At 34.1% G+C, this 14,463-nt stretch overlaps 1 protein-coding gene across 1 annotated transcript in view; it reads right to left on the reverse strand.

Annotated features, from left to right (window-relative positions):
• The window catches only part of LOC125036002 (WD repeat-containing protein 76-like), a 15,332-nt gene extending 1,151 nt beyond the window's left edge, over positions 1-14,181 (reverse strand). The window contains exons 1-15 of the mRNA XM_047628345.1: positions 14,080-14,181; positions 13,493-13,534; positions 11,812-11,895; positions 9,076-9,414; positions 8,626-8,840; positions 8,404-8,537; positions 6,667-6,793; positions 5,642-5,781; positions 4,917-5,089; positions 3,937-4,044; positions 3,628-3,749; positions 2,321-2,424; positions 1,586-1,657; positions 1,247-1,365; positions 1-480 (exon numbers count right to left, since the gene is read on the reverse strand). The exon at positions 1-480 is cut by the window's left edge and continues 1,151 nt beyond it. Coding sequence (XP_047484301.1) covers positions 334-480; positions 1,247-1,365; positions 1,586-1,657; positions 2,321-2,424; positions 3,628-3,749; positions 3,937-4,044; positions 4,917-5,089; positions 5,642-5,781; positions 6,667-6,793; positions 8,404-8,537; positions 8,626-8,840; positions 9,076-9,414; positions 11,812-11,895; positions 13,493-13,525 — 1,917 coding nt within the window. The 5' untranslated portion in view covers positions 13,526-13,534; positions 14,080-14,181 and the 3' untranslated portion in view covers positions 1-333. The remainder of the gene's footprint in view (positions 481-1,246; positions 1,366-1,585; positions 1,658-2,320; positions 2,425-3,627; positions 3,750-3,936; positions 4,045-4,916; positions 5,090-5,641; positions 5,782-6,666; positions 6,794-8,403; positions 8,538-8,625; positions 8,841-9,075; positions 9,415-11,811; positions 11,896-13,492; positions 13,535-14,079) is intronic.
• Between the last annotated feature and the right edge of the window lie 282 nt (positions 14,182-14,463).

Raw genomic sequence — 14,463 nt, forward strand, 5'->3', positions numbered from 1 at the left:
TAAAATAATCAGTGTAGCATGACACTCCTATGATTTTCCAAAATCTATAATTAATATTTACAATTTTCCAAAACTTGCTACATTCACTGGAAATAAAAATGGAGCATGCACCTTGAGCACCTTTTGTATAGGTTCAAAGCCTCCAACTTAACATAAATATGTCTTCCTTTTTGTGACTAACAATAATACTGCTGAAAATTAATCACTTTCTCTAACATGAAAAATCCACCTCTCATTACTAAGTTGGATACAAACAAGAGTATCATACTGGAATGCATTTATGGCACACACCAAGTTTGCAGCTTCGATCACACTGCCTTTACTCAGTTTCTTCTACATAAAGACATGTACTCTTCCTGAGGAATTACATCCTGCCAGAACAGCTTTTGTAGGATGGAATGCGTTTATACTTGCGACCGATGCAAAATCTTCACCTTTGAATTCATGTGCCAACTGACCATCATTCGACCATACTTCAATCTGGAGAAGGAGAACAAAAATGGCTCCAGTGATACAACAATATGGTTTCTATGATCAGTATTAAAATATTATAGAAAACATGGTAAAATATAACAGCTGAAAACTTCTCCTGAAATGCTATCTTATTCTTTGGTGCCAGAGAATGTCTGTGGATATTTCATCTACAGATACTTAACTTTACTGACTACTAAGAAACCAAACAGTACTGCCCTGCTCTCCCCTGCAGTTGCAGGGATATCAAAATTATCCACAGCTAAGCCTCAACATCTGTCACATATACACAGACATATCCTATCTACAGAGTGGGAATGTATTGCATGATACCTGGTATTTTTGAGGCAAATAAAGAAAAGAAAGAAAAGAAAGAAAAAGAAAAAGAAAAAGACAAGAAAAAGAAAAGAAAAGAAAAGAAAAGAAAAAGAAAGAAAGACAAGAAAAAGAAAGGAAAAGAAAAGAAAAGAAAAAGAAAGAAAGAAAAGAAAAAAGAAAAAAACAACAAAAAAAGAAAAGAAAAAGAAAAGAAAAAGAGAAAATAAAATAAAATAAAATAAAAAGAAAGAAAGAAAAGAAAAAAGAAAAACAGAAAAAAAAAAGAAAAGAAAAGAAAAAGAAAAGAAAAAAAGAAAAAAGAAATGAGAGAAAAAAAAAAAAAAAAAAAAACTATTAAACCAAAAAAATACTTCAAACCAGACTGGTATGTTGTCCCACTCCCCAAATAATACAGGAATCTATAGCCATTGTGAAACAGAAGCAGAACACCACTCACCCTTCTTGGCTGCATCATGGACCCCACAACTATTAAGTCCTCCCTTCCTGGTAGGAAGCGGGCCTTAAAGGTAGTCAGCCATCTTCCTGTTTGATTGTTGTGGTGAATTTTCTTTTGTACTGAGGAGAATCAGGATAGTCTGTCATTAGTAACTATTTACTAATGTTACTTGGAGGGTTATTTTCATATGAAGCTGATTCTGTCTTTCAAGGTTTCATAGTAATTCTTAAAGAGAATTAAATGTTTTTCTGGGCAAATTCATCAAAGTATATCTTCTTAAAGAATCAGAAACAATATAGCATGTATGATGTACCTATGTACAGGATAACAATTAATTACCTTTTAAATCACTCAAGTCACATGATATGAACCTCAAGTAATTGTCTGAGCAGGTTGAAATCAGGGTATTTCCTGAAAAATAATAATAATTAATGGCTTTAATTCAACTAATAATTAAAAGCTACTTCATATCAAGTCTACCTACCTATTAACCCAATGCTGACAGGCATGACGTGTATGTACGTGCTATGCACACTGTGAGTACTTGTTTGATTGTTTTTACACATAGGTGGCTACACTTGTACTAAGTCACCAATGTGCCAGAGACAAGTACTGCCTGTCTCTCCCATTTACCCTTTCCTTTGATTTACGAAAATATTTTACGTTATTTTATTTTCCTGTTACTAATGTTTATAACATTATAGTAATTATAATGTTTATAATAAAAATAACACCATTGATATTCATAGCACTAGTAAAAAATATGTTTTTCCCGCCAATTCAAATCATGTAAGGTCACAAGGTCTACTAATTGACTCCTTTGTGGCTAAGCATGAGCAGAGCCATTTCACAAAAATATAGAAAATGAGCACAGGATTTTCCTCATTTTTTATTCATTTTCCCTGGCAGCATTGGGTTAAATTGCTATTTCAATAAATAATTTCAAATGAAAAGCATGCTCATGCATTCTGAGATGTTATTAACGTTTACAATTTTATAAAAATAATAAATTTATTACTCTGCAAAATCATGATAAGTAACATAAAGAGAAATAATACTAAAAGTCCAAATTACCTGTAACTGGTGAGAACTCCAAACCAGACACATTACGGCCATGAGGACATTCAGAAATTGGTGTATTTTTCTTGATTTTTCTCAAGTCCCATAGAGAAACACACCTGAAGAATAGAGAAGTAAATACATGCAAATGCACTTGTACACACAATATTGTCTTAAAAAATGGAGTAATGTTAAAAGTTAGAAGATTCTTAATAAAAAAGTCAGTGAAGTAATCAGACATCTATTAAAAAAAAAAAAAAGTTTGTGGTAAGATAAAAATACACATGAACTTTACTATTTTTTTTGTCTTTAGAGTACTTTAATACAAAATAAGATATATTTGGTCAAAATTTCTTTTGACTCTCCTATACAGTAACTAAGAGAGCATATATGAATTGATGATCCAATAACCTCTGACTATCAGCTTTAGTATAGGGAGTTTTCCCAAAATGATATACATTAATGACCCAATTTTGACTGAAGAGTAGAATATCCCCTTTTTGTTTAAGTTGAACAAGAGAGATATCTACCCACTGGATCTGGTTGCTTCACTGCCATTACATGGCCCAAAATACAGGCATTAGGATTATTTGATCAGCCATTCTGACGGGTGTGTGGCTTGTATGATGGTTGCACGTGAACACTCATGTGTGGTGACAAGGCTGTGTGCCTCCCCTTTGCAATGTTATTTTCTCTTTATCTGCACAAACATTTTTAGCTTTTTTGCCATTTTCCAATGTTCATATTCATCACTTGATATGCTTTATCCAGATGGTAATACACTCTTTTCCTTGAACAAACTCCATATCATCTCTCTAGGTAGTCCACAACTCAGTGCAAGAATAATAACTGGTCACAGTGGGCTGGAATAGGACGCTGAGCATGGAAATAGTGTCCTCCATGGAGCCAGAGCTCTTCCAATCATGACTCACAGACAGTACACTCCAAACTTGTTTATCATTGGAAATAATGCAAAAGCCCCTTCCTTATCACCAAATGAGTCTAATCACCCTTAAAAAGGTCTGTGTACTCATTGTGAATCTTTCCTGACCTTCAGCTGAAATGCTCATGATAGCAAATTTGCATCCCCCCGGCCAAAGGCCAAATTTTCCCATGAAGGTAAAAATTTGGCTTTTAGCCGGGGTTTGTACATGCCATGAAGGCATGATATGGCATGTCACCCATCCCTCAGGTCGTAATTTTTCAGGACATGATGGTCCTGTTATCCTGAGCATAGGGGTTAATAACCCTCCAGTGGGTAGGAAAATGGTATGAGTATTAGTATCAAGTAACCAAACATATAATGACAAAAAGATCCTTACCCATCTCTTGATGATGTTGCAACATAATGACTCTGTGTTGGGTGCACAGTCACCAATTTGACTACTTTGCCATTATGTACCTTGTACTCCACTGGATTGCTGTTGCAGTCACGGACATCAACCTACAGTATAAATGAGGCTTTAATTGAAGATGACTAAAGATGTACAAGTTAAACAAGTAGAACAATTTTTTTTTCAAGTTGAAGCTAAGTCTTTTCATATTCATACTCAATTAGAGGTATAAGCAACAGCAAAAGATGGAAGATGTAAGCAGTAAGGTGCTCTCTAAGACAAATCCACATTACTAACCTGAACCAAATCCCCAAGGCTTCCTCCAACAAGCATTGTATTTTCATCTCTATGTGCATGCCATGAAGTATATACATTATAGGCTTCTTCTTCAACATAGCTGTAAACCTAAATATGAAAATTTGCAATTAATTATCCAAAATAGGAATGTAGAAAAAGCCATCAAAACATATTTTCCTTGTGCAAATTATGATTACTGACCAAATTTGGAATACGGTAACAATCACATAACCTGAACTTGTTGTATAATGGTAGCATAACTTTCCTGTTGTGCAGTTAGGAAATTACTTCAAAATGTGTAAACCTATTTACCTGGTCCTACATGTTTAACAAATTACTAATATATATCTTATCCTGAATGTCATAATAATAATGAGTACAAATGATTGACATTCCTAATGTCAAAAAGTTATTTGTCAAAAACAAATGATGAAATGAAAGAATATCAAACTTTTGTAAGAAACCAATTTGCAATAAGCAATGAATACAGGATAGCTGTCTTAACCAATTCACTTCATGTGGCAAGAATACATGCCAAGCCCACTGTAATACAAGTTTAATTATTGTATTTACACATAGATGGCTCTACAAGTCCTTAATCACTAAATAGCCAATTATCAGAACTGCATAACTTACCTGTTTACCCTTTTCCTTCACTTTAGTAAAGGGTCTTTTGTATCATTTCATTGTCTAAAATATTTTAATGACAATTTAATAATCATAACATCATTAACAATAATAACAGTATCGATAGCAATGGTATTAAAAAGAAAAACATATTTTCCCACCAATTCAAGGAATGGGAAAATCAGGATTGGTAACTAGGGCCTATTAATAGACTCCTTGCCGACTGAGCACATGTGGAGCCATCTGTATGTAACAAAATTCACCAAAAACTACAAGGGACAGAACATAAATCCGGGGCGAATGGGTTAAACACACAGAATTCAAGAACATTGAAGAGAAATATTGAAGCATACCTGCTGGACAATCCCTGATGTCAGATCTGTTCTCCTTACAGATCCATCATAACTTGTTGTGTAAACATTCTGATAATTCCAAGGGTCTACAGTAAGGCAGTTGATTGGCCGTGAGTGTGGACTGAAGAAATGGGCACCATTGCTTGAGTCTTCACGATGCACATCCCAAAGTCCTATGGATTAAAAGAAATTAAAATTTTGTGGGAAAAATAGAGTAATCATTAAGATTTTAGATATATAACCAAACTAATGAATAAAATCAAGGATAATGTTAAATGGTTTACTTTAACCGCTCATTAACTCTTGCTTTCCTTTTCCATGATAAACCTTGTCACAGAAATGCAATTTTTTTTTTCTGGTTGACCTTTCTATTTAGTGTCACTTGATATTTTGCAAATATTCTAATTTACTGTTTCCTGGATTCACATAAAAATTGGGGAAAACATTTCCATTTCACATTTCTCCTCTCTTTCCTAGTCTTGCTCTAAAAGTTCTCAAAACCAAAACTACATTATACACAGCTCTGTCCAACTCTTCCTTGACTGACAGGTTAGGATTCATACTAAATGCAAGACAACTAAACACAGTATCAAAAACAAAGTCTTGGATACAAGGTCCCGCACACTAAATACATCAAAATGACATTCACAAAAACTAATAATACCATAAACAGAATTCCCAGAACTAAACTCTCCTTAGACTAGGACTAATGCAAAAATACCTACCAAGCTCTCCATATTTTCCACCAATCATGACCAAAGTCTTATCTAACGTTGGGTGGATCTGGACTGAGAAAGTCCGGCTGGGAACTACCTTAGCAACAAGAGATTCTGTAATCTTCATCTTCTTCAATGTCTTGATAACACTGGAAAGGATGATCACAAGATTAATGTTACCATATTCACTTACAAACTGCTGTGTTTCTCTTTCATTGCTAACCATCAGACTGTTGCTTACCCATTATAGAACTGTTCTTAAATGATAGTGGTTAATGTCATGAATAATCCATTGCTGCCACGATGGAATGCATGTACGTGCCTTGTCCACTGTGATCTTCATTCATTAACTGTGTTTACATACAACTGACTCCACAAGAGCTAAGCCACCAAGGAGACAATTATTAATACTAACCATCTCCTATTTTTTATTTCTGTTAATATTCTACAGACATTATAATTATCATACTTTCAATAACAATAGTAACAGTATTAATATCAATAAAAATATTTTTTCTAAAAATTCAAGGATTGGGGAATCAGGTGAGGTTATTTACTGATTACTTGGTAATCAGTGTCATTTTTATGTAAACAAAACTACAGTCAATGTAATCCCTGTGCTTTTTCTTTCACAATGATAACACTGCCTGTTTGCTGCATTTTACATCTTCACATTGGTAACATTGCCTGTTTGCTATATCTGGTATCCTCATTTGTACTTAGTCTTTACCAATACTATCTTTGTCAATCATATGAATAATTTGTTTATAGTATAATGTTTTGGTTACAAAATAATGTAAGCAGACCAGCTTCATACCAAATATATTGGGTTATGAAAGTATTCTCATAACAGCAAATGCTGTCAATATTAAAATGGAAGCATTCATAACTAAAAATGACAGTATGAGCAAACCTAAAAGTTTGTCATTATCAGTTAGACTTACTGAGGAAATAACAAATGCAAACCAGTAATATTATGAAAAAGAATCAGGCTAATGAAATATACGGACAAGTTGTGACAAAATTAAACTTACCTTTGGCTATCCTGTGACCAAACACTCTTTTCTCCTCCTGCCACTTTCATACTGTGTACATCTTTCAGGAATTCCTCAAACTCTTCCCTTCCTGAAGCACTGAAATAGTCCATTACTGGTCCTGGTCCTGTTGGGCAAATAATGAAACATCAAAATTGACAATGGGCAACCAGTTAAGATACTTATGCTTGACTCTGAATAGGAAAGTATTCATAACTGTACCAAAGCTATCAATATACACCAATAAATACCTCCCAATACTGACGGGCATGGCATTTATGTACATACCATGCCCACTTTCAGTTTACTTTATTAACTGTTTTTACACATAGATGACTCCCCTTGTACTAAGTCACCAATGAGCCAATTATGAGTACTACTTGGCTCTCTTGTTTACCCTTTTCCTTGATTTTTGAAAATATTTTACGTTATCTTATATTGCCACTTTAATGTCAACAGCATTATGATAATTATAATGTCTATAATAAAAGAACCCCATCAATATTGCTAGCACGAGAGAGAGAGAGAGAGAGAGAGAGAGTGTTAAAGTTAAAGCAACAAACATGGGAAATAAACCTAATAAAAAGCAATAGCAGTGAATACAATATATAATGACATTAAATAAAAATAACCCTTTGGATCCAGGTAATGTGATGTGAATCACACAAATAACACATTGTAACATGTAATTGTTACTGTACAGAGTAGTAGATGAACAGAGTAGTAGATGAGAGAGATAATATGGAGTCTGCTCAACAAACAGTCGATTACCTCCTTGATACAGAATAATAAATGACAAATAAAGACATTTGAAAATGAGAAAACTGAAAAAAAAAGACAAATAAAGACATCTGAAAATGGGGGGGGGGAAAAAAAAAAGTAAAAATAGCACTACAAAAAGTAGAAAGTAATGTGTGGTATGAATACTCATTTGTACTGCACATTACTGTTTGTGTAGGTGAGGCCTACAAGCCACACTTCAGAGCAAAGCACCTGGATCCAATGGGCTAAATAGGCTTATTATGACCTATAAGACCATACATAGCAGAAGCAATTTCACAAAATATCTGAATATTGAAAACATACTGCCCTTTAAATTGTTGCACAAAATTCTCAAAATATTTTAAGAAACAAAGAATAGTAATACCCTTAACATTTAACCCACTGCCAGGAACATGGGCTATTCACTATGGTTTTGTTCTCTGAAAAATGTTTACAAATAAATGGCCCCACAAGTGCTTAGGCAGCAAGAATTCAAATAGTAGGTCTATGTGACCTCACCTGATTTCCGTCTTTCCTTCAGGTTTTGTGAAAGATGTTTTTTTTATTAGTACTATTAACATCAGTGTTGTTATTACTATAATTGGCATTATGATTATCATAATATCAATAATATTAATAACTTAAAATAACAAATATTTCTGAAAGTCAACAAAAAAGGTAAATAGGTATAGGGTAGGACTAATAATTGTGGAGCCATCTCTGTATAAAGGCAAGTAATAAACTAAACTCAATATGGGCAATGCATGTACATACATACCATCCTCAGTGGTAATGAAATGGAAAAAAAAAGAAGGGGCCAAAAATTAAGATGAAGAAGAAGAAGAAGAAGAAGAAGAAAGAACACACTTCCTGATATTTGTATGTTCACTGAAGACCAGGAGGAGAGCAATAGTCAGCAAAAATTACTGTGTAAAAAGATGGAAGAATTATACATGCAAGTCAAACCTTACTAACCAGGTGGGGGTCGAGGGTTCCTCTGCTCTGAAGATTCTGCCAACCCCTTGGCAATCTCCTTTTCAGAGGGCAGCTGCAAATCTGCTCCATCCGGGGTCATTTTCTGCTGCCTTAAACTCCTTCGACGCTCGGTTCTGAAAGTGTAAAACCATTAAGTGATATACATCCAGTGTTAATAAAATAATATGAAACAAACACTGAAACAAAGAGAAATTCACTCACGGTTCTGGGGCCTCCTTGATGCGGGTAATCCCTCTGTTTGTTGCTTTCTTGCCTACAGGCTGTGGGGCTAACTCTTCAAGTTCATTTCTGGCCTCAAAAATCTTGAGTGATGCTAAAAACTTCTGTCTTTCTTCAATGTTCTTTTGTATCATGAGCTCATAATCCGAGAGTTTCATAGATGGAGTTTCTTTCTCTTCTTCAGACTCCAATTCTTGCTACAAAGGAAAGTAAGTATATTTCCTATGCCTTGTGTAAAGTAAATCTAGTTCAGAATATATATTTAAGCTAAAAAGAAGTCAAAAAAATGTAAAGTCAAAAGGTGAGAGTGAAATTCTGTACAAGTACATTTCTTCAAGGAAATTTCTAAGAGATAGCTCAAACCACCATTGTGAAGACTTTCATAATGACTGTAAGTGGATAGATATTTCCTTCCACAAAAATATTACTTACCTTAACTTTTACATCCTTTTTTTGAGATTTCACATTTTTCTTTTCTTTTACAGTGTAATAATTCTCTCCATCTTCATCTTCATATTCTTCGTCTTCCTCCTCTTCCTCTTCCTCCTCCTCCTCATCATCATCATCATCTGTTGCTGGTTCTTCCTTCATCTTCAGAATGGCTGCTCTCTTGGTCCTCCTTATGGGTTTTGCTTCTGGTTCCTCATCTGACAGTTCTTCCTTCTTGATGTCAACCTTTTTCTTTGGCCCAGATGATGCTCTAGCAGTTCTTGACCTTTTAGGCACTGGTTCACGGATTTCCTCATCTTCATCTTCTGACAACATTAAATTCTGAAAATTGATGAAGACATACAAATTTTAAATAAAAAGGTATTTATGATTATAACAAACCCTTTAACAAGGCTAAATACTAATAATAACCATAACAACAACAACAAAACTAAATAAACACTGATTAAACATGAAGTGAGATGTCAAGACTCCCTTACAAATATAGTGAAGCAAATTGTAGATTCAGACCCACACCTTAAATCCACTTAGCCACATACTTTCCTGCACCTGTTCTGGTATAACAACTCAAGAATTTATAATTTCATAGTTGGACTCTTTCAACAATCTGGCCAATATCAAACTCATAATTCCTTTCATTCATAATAAAAAATGCAGGAGTGTGATTTGACTTTTATTTCCTAAACAAAATCTCGGAGGAGAATTTTGAGATTAATTTACTGCCACTGGAAATGGCATGCACGTACTTGCCATGCCCACTGTGGGTTTAACTTAACAATTATCTTTACAAATATATGGCTCCACAAATACTTAGTCACTAATGAGTCAATTACTAACATTATAATAATTAAAATATCTATAATAACAATAATGATAATGGCACTAACATTAATAGAATATGAAGAGGAAGAAGAAGAAAAAGAAGAAAAGGTGAAATCAAGTGAGGTTAAGAGGTTTACTTATTGATTTCTTGGTGGTTGAGAATTAGTGGAATCATCTAAAGACATTTCTCAAAACAATACTACAGTTTTCCCGTACCACTGGGTTAACAAAAAAAAAAAAAAAAAAAAAAAAAAAAAAAAAAAAAAAAAAAAAAAAAAAATCCAGCAAATGAAGAGGAATAAAAAAAAAAATCCAGCAAATGAAGAGGAAAAAGGAAGATGGAAATAAAAAGAGAATGTAGAAAAGGGTAAATATATGAACCTTATAACTTTACTGCTTTTGTAAAAGGGTTCACCAAATTAGTAGCATTAGTATCATTATACTGATTATTTGATTTAAATTCCTGACAATCTTATAAATTCCTTTATGGTCTACACAAAAATAATATCAACCAACATAAAAGTACCTATCTAATCATCAATATGGTAGTGGTAAGGACAAACAAAATACAACAGGATATTCAGTAATACACAAGCTGAGCACTTACGTCATGCCTTCCTGAGAGTCAACAGTATCTTATTGAATACACAATCATGAAGTTTGACACCTTTTGTTTGAGGACTTAGGGTTTAAAGACAATGGTGTTCCCCTGAGTAATTATTTTACAGTATGAAAGCTAAGCATTAATATTAAAAGGGAAAGTAAAAGTACGAGTAAAAGTAAAAGAAAAAGGAAAAGAAAAAAGAAAAAGAAAATGAAAGTGAAAAAGAAAAAGAAAAAGAAAAACGAGAAAAAAAGAAAGAAAGGAAAAAATCTTCAGTTTCCTCAACTAAATTTCTTGCCTTCTAACTATTATCTAGTAAAACATGTTATGTACTGAAAGCTATTTTTTCATCACTAAGAAAGAAAGATGCTTTGGGAACAAGCATATTTTGAACCTCATGTTGCTGGGAAAATGTAATGTTTACCATAGTATTGTTTTGTGAAATATCACAACACAATTCTCAGCCACCGAGAAGTTAATTAGTGGTGTTCATGACCTCACCTGATTTCACCTTTCCTTGATTTTGTGAGAAAAGTGTTTTTTTCTCTTTAGACAAATGCCATCAATATTAATGCTATTATTATTATTATTATTATTATTATTATTATTATCATTATTATTGTTTTAATTTTAATAATGTTATTGACTTTAATATAAGAAAGAAAAATATAAAGGAAAAGGATTAACAGGTGAGACATGTAGTACTAGTAACTGGCTCATTAGTAACCTAGTACTTGGTGAGCCATCTATGTGTAAAATTATATCAAATTCAGTGGGCAAGGCATATAAGAACATGATATGCCCAGCAATATTGGGTTAAGATGTCTCTTCCTGTATGCCCTGTATTTTACAACAACTACAACTACAACAACAACAAAAAGTGAGGTAATTCAAATGAGGAAAAGCATTACATGTACACCATCTTAGTTTACATAAAACTACTACTTTACATATGCAGTACATGACAAATATAACAGACAGTTATCATAAAATGAAAATGCAAATAAACTAACTAGAACTAATGTTTGATGCTTCAAAGTGATCACCATGGCCTATATACTTATTGTGACATTAGAACTCGGTTTTGTACAAGTATTTAAGAGGTCCTATAAATCATACACAGAAAGTTAGGTCTCATTTCTTATTGGCTATCTTATGAAATATCATTATCATTATTTTTGATTTAATAATATGTCTACAATATATAATATATATTTCAATAAAAAAAAAAAAAAACTTTTTTCTTTTATGAATGGGACTGCACTCATGTTAAAAGAAATCATAACATTTACCTTTTTCAAAGATGGTTTCTTCATGTTTGCTGCCTTGGATATCTCAACAGTATTACTTATATCCTCCAATAATCTCTTGTTTCTCTGAAAGTGGAGGGATATTCAATTATTTTGTTGAGAAATAGTGCTAATCAAACATGTACTTATACTGGGGAAATTAAACCCCTTTAATTGCAGCAAGCATGAAATCATGCACTCGTTTTGGTGGACTGAGTTGCAAATGGCTCTGCATAATGACATATCTCATACGTCATTGACTCAAAGGGATCTTGTCCTTTTCTGATATTAGCAACATTATTTGTTTGGTGTCACTATTAGACACACACACTTAAAGTTAAGGGAACCCCCCCCCCCCTCAAAATTCTGTTTCTAAGATACAATAACAAGCTATTAGGTGCCTACTGAAGAGCTTGAAGCACCAAATGAGCCAGGCACAAATGGGAGAAACTGCTAGTGCATGCCAGTAAACCTGCACTACTGCTACTAATAAATTGTTAATACTGCTGTTAGTGGGTTAATGCTTGTTTGCTAAGCAACTGCATCCTCTGACAATTACTCAAATCGATAAGAATCCTTTAACACTACCATATGAACTGAAAACCTTCCTAACTCAGTGGCAAAGAAGCCCATGATCACCATGACAGTGTCCTCAGATTTTTCCTGATCATAGTACAAGCATTCTGTAAATATCTAACATTGCAATTGTTTATCCTTATTATTGTTATTATGGTAGTTTTTAACAGTATGAATGCGCTTGCCAGAGACAAAGTTTCCAACTCTAATCTAGACTGTCATAATATGGGGAGGGTTGATGGAGTCTCTGCCCTCCAACACCCCCACCAGCAAACTGTCTTCATCTTTGTTTCCACGGCAAAGTCTCCAACTCCATGTCACAAAATTTATTATATAATCTAAACTGTTGTAACTAGGCTTCCCCGACTGCCTACAGGGAGGGCAAACATTGTCTTCGCCTAAGTATAAAATGGTAGAGCTGAAACTTGGGAGCACCAAGTGGACTTGGCTTGTGAGTGAGGCTTTCCACTATCTTTTTCCTATACTTGTGGTGTTATTGTTCATGTCTGGAGATTGTTTCTTGTCCCATCAATTGCAACTTTTTGACCTCTACAAAAATATTTTCAATTTATCCTATGTAGTGTGTCCATACTGTAAAGATCATTAATATTATCATTTGTTTATTTACCTTTTTTTAACATAAAACCAACAAAGATGTCAGAGGATAGGCCACACAGCTGGATCAATCAAGGTTTATAATAATGAAGTAAAAAAAAAACCCACCATATTCACATTATAAATTATATTAGTAATATACAGAGAAAATTAATAACTAGCGATGGAAGATAGAGAAGATAAAACTTTAGATTATGGTCCTAAGAATACAAATAACAATACTGTTTCCAAAACAATGATTGTATAAAGCAAAGGGAAGTCCACAGCTGCACAACAAACTCCATGGATCAAAGCATCGGCAATGCCTGTAACTTTCCTAACGCGATAACCTCTCAAGACGGAACAACACACAGTCCAAATTTTATCTTGCCAGCATACATGTAGTGGAGTTTTGTTGGCATTTGCTGTGGCTCTGGCTATTAGAGTTGTTAAAGTTTTATTGTATTTTTTTACCTAAGGGAAAAAAATATGCATCAATTCTTGTTATTCTAACCTTGGTTGAGGCTGATGATCTCACTGTAGGCATTCTTGGAGTCTGCAACGACAATAAATCATATTAATTTCAAGATAGATAAATAGAACACTTCACAGAGTATCCATTACATCATTCATACACCAAGGTACAAACACCTGAGTCCTTTACAAAAGGAATTATTTATCAAAGAGGTTTTCTAAATATGTTCCACAATGCAAGCCAAGGCACTTATACATTTGTACATAGTTTTATATTTATTTGTCACAATAATGGCCATTCACCGAAAGAGAAAAGTGATGGCTAAAAGTTGTGAAACGAATGCATTCTCGATACCGTTTCAGTTACTTACTAACACAAAATGAAGCTCAACTGTCCAATAATATCCATGACCCACAAATGAATCCCAATCACAGCTTCTAAAAGTATTCACGTCGGACAAATCCCACCAAGACCCTCGAGCAATCCGACCTTACACAACACCCCAGTGCTTTTTCCTCTCTAGGGCCAGACACAAGCATGCCATCCCTCCTCGACAAGCGCCAACAAAACCACAAATCCAGTTCCAAATAATACCACAACTCTCTAACACAACCAAAGGCACTCACCTCCTTCGAAATCAAGAGATGTCACGAAGTTAAAATGGTTTTTTTTCAGTGTACAATGCAGGAGAGTCGACACCCACGTTCACTTGCCTGCCGCGTGTGTGCTGCACTGGTGTCCAAGGTTACGAAACGCAAGGTATTAGGGTATCTGTAGGGTGTATTACAGAAGGTATCTATATGGTATACTATATAAAGTATCTGTATGATATACTTTATGAGGTTTAATATGTAAGTTATCTATAAGGTATGCTATATAAGGTATCTATAAAGTATACTATGCTTATAACCTCCTTGTCGAGACGCAACTTTCCCGCGAAGCCAAGCCCGGCCCTTTCATCTCTTTTATTTGGCGTTTTTTGCGCTTATTTATGGGTCGATTTCGGTTCT

The sequence above is a fragment of the Penaeus chinensis genome, chromosome 20 (genome assembly GCF_019202785.1).
Source record: "Penaeus chinensis breed Huanghai No. 1 chromosome 20, ASM1920278v2, whole genome shotgun sequence".
NCBI classification, from domain to species: domain Eukaryota; kingdom Metazoa; phylum Arthropoda; class Malacostraca; order Decapoda; family Penaeidae; genus Penaeus; species Penaeus chinensis.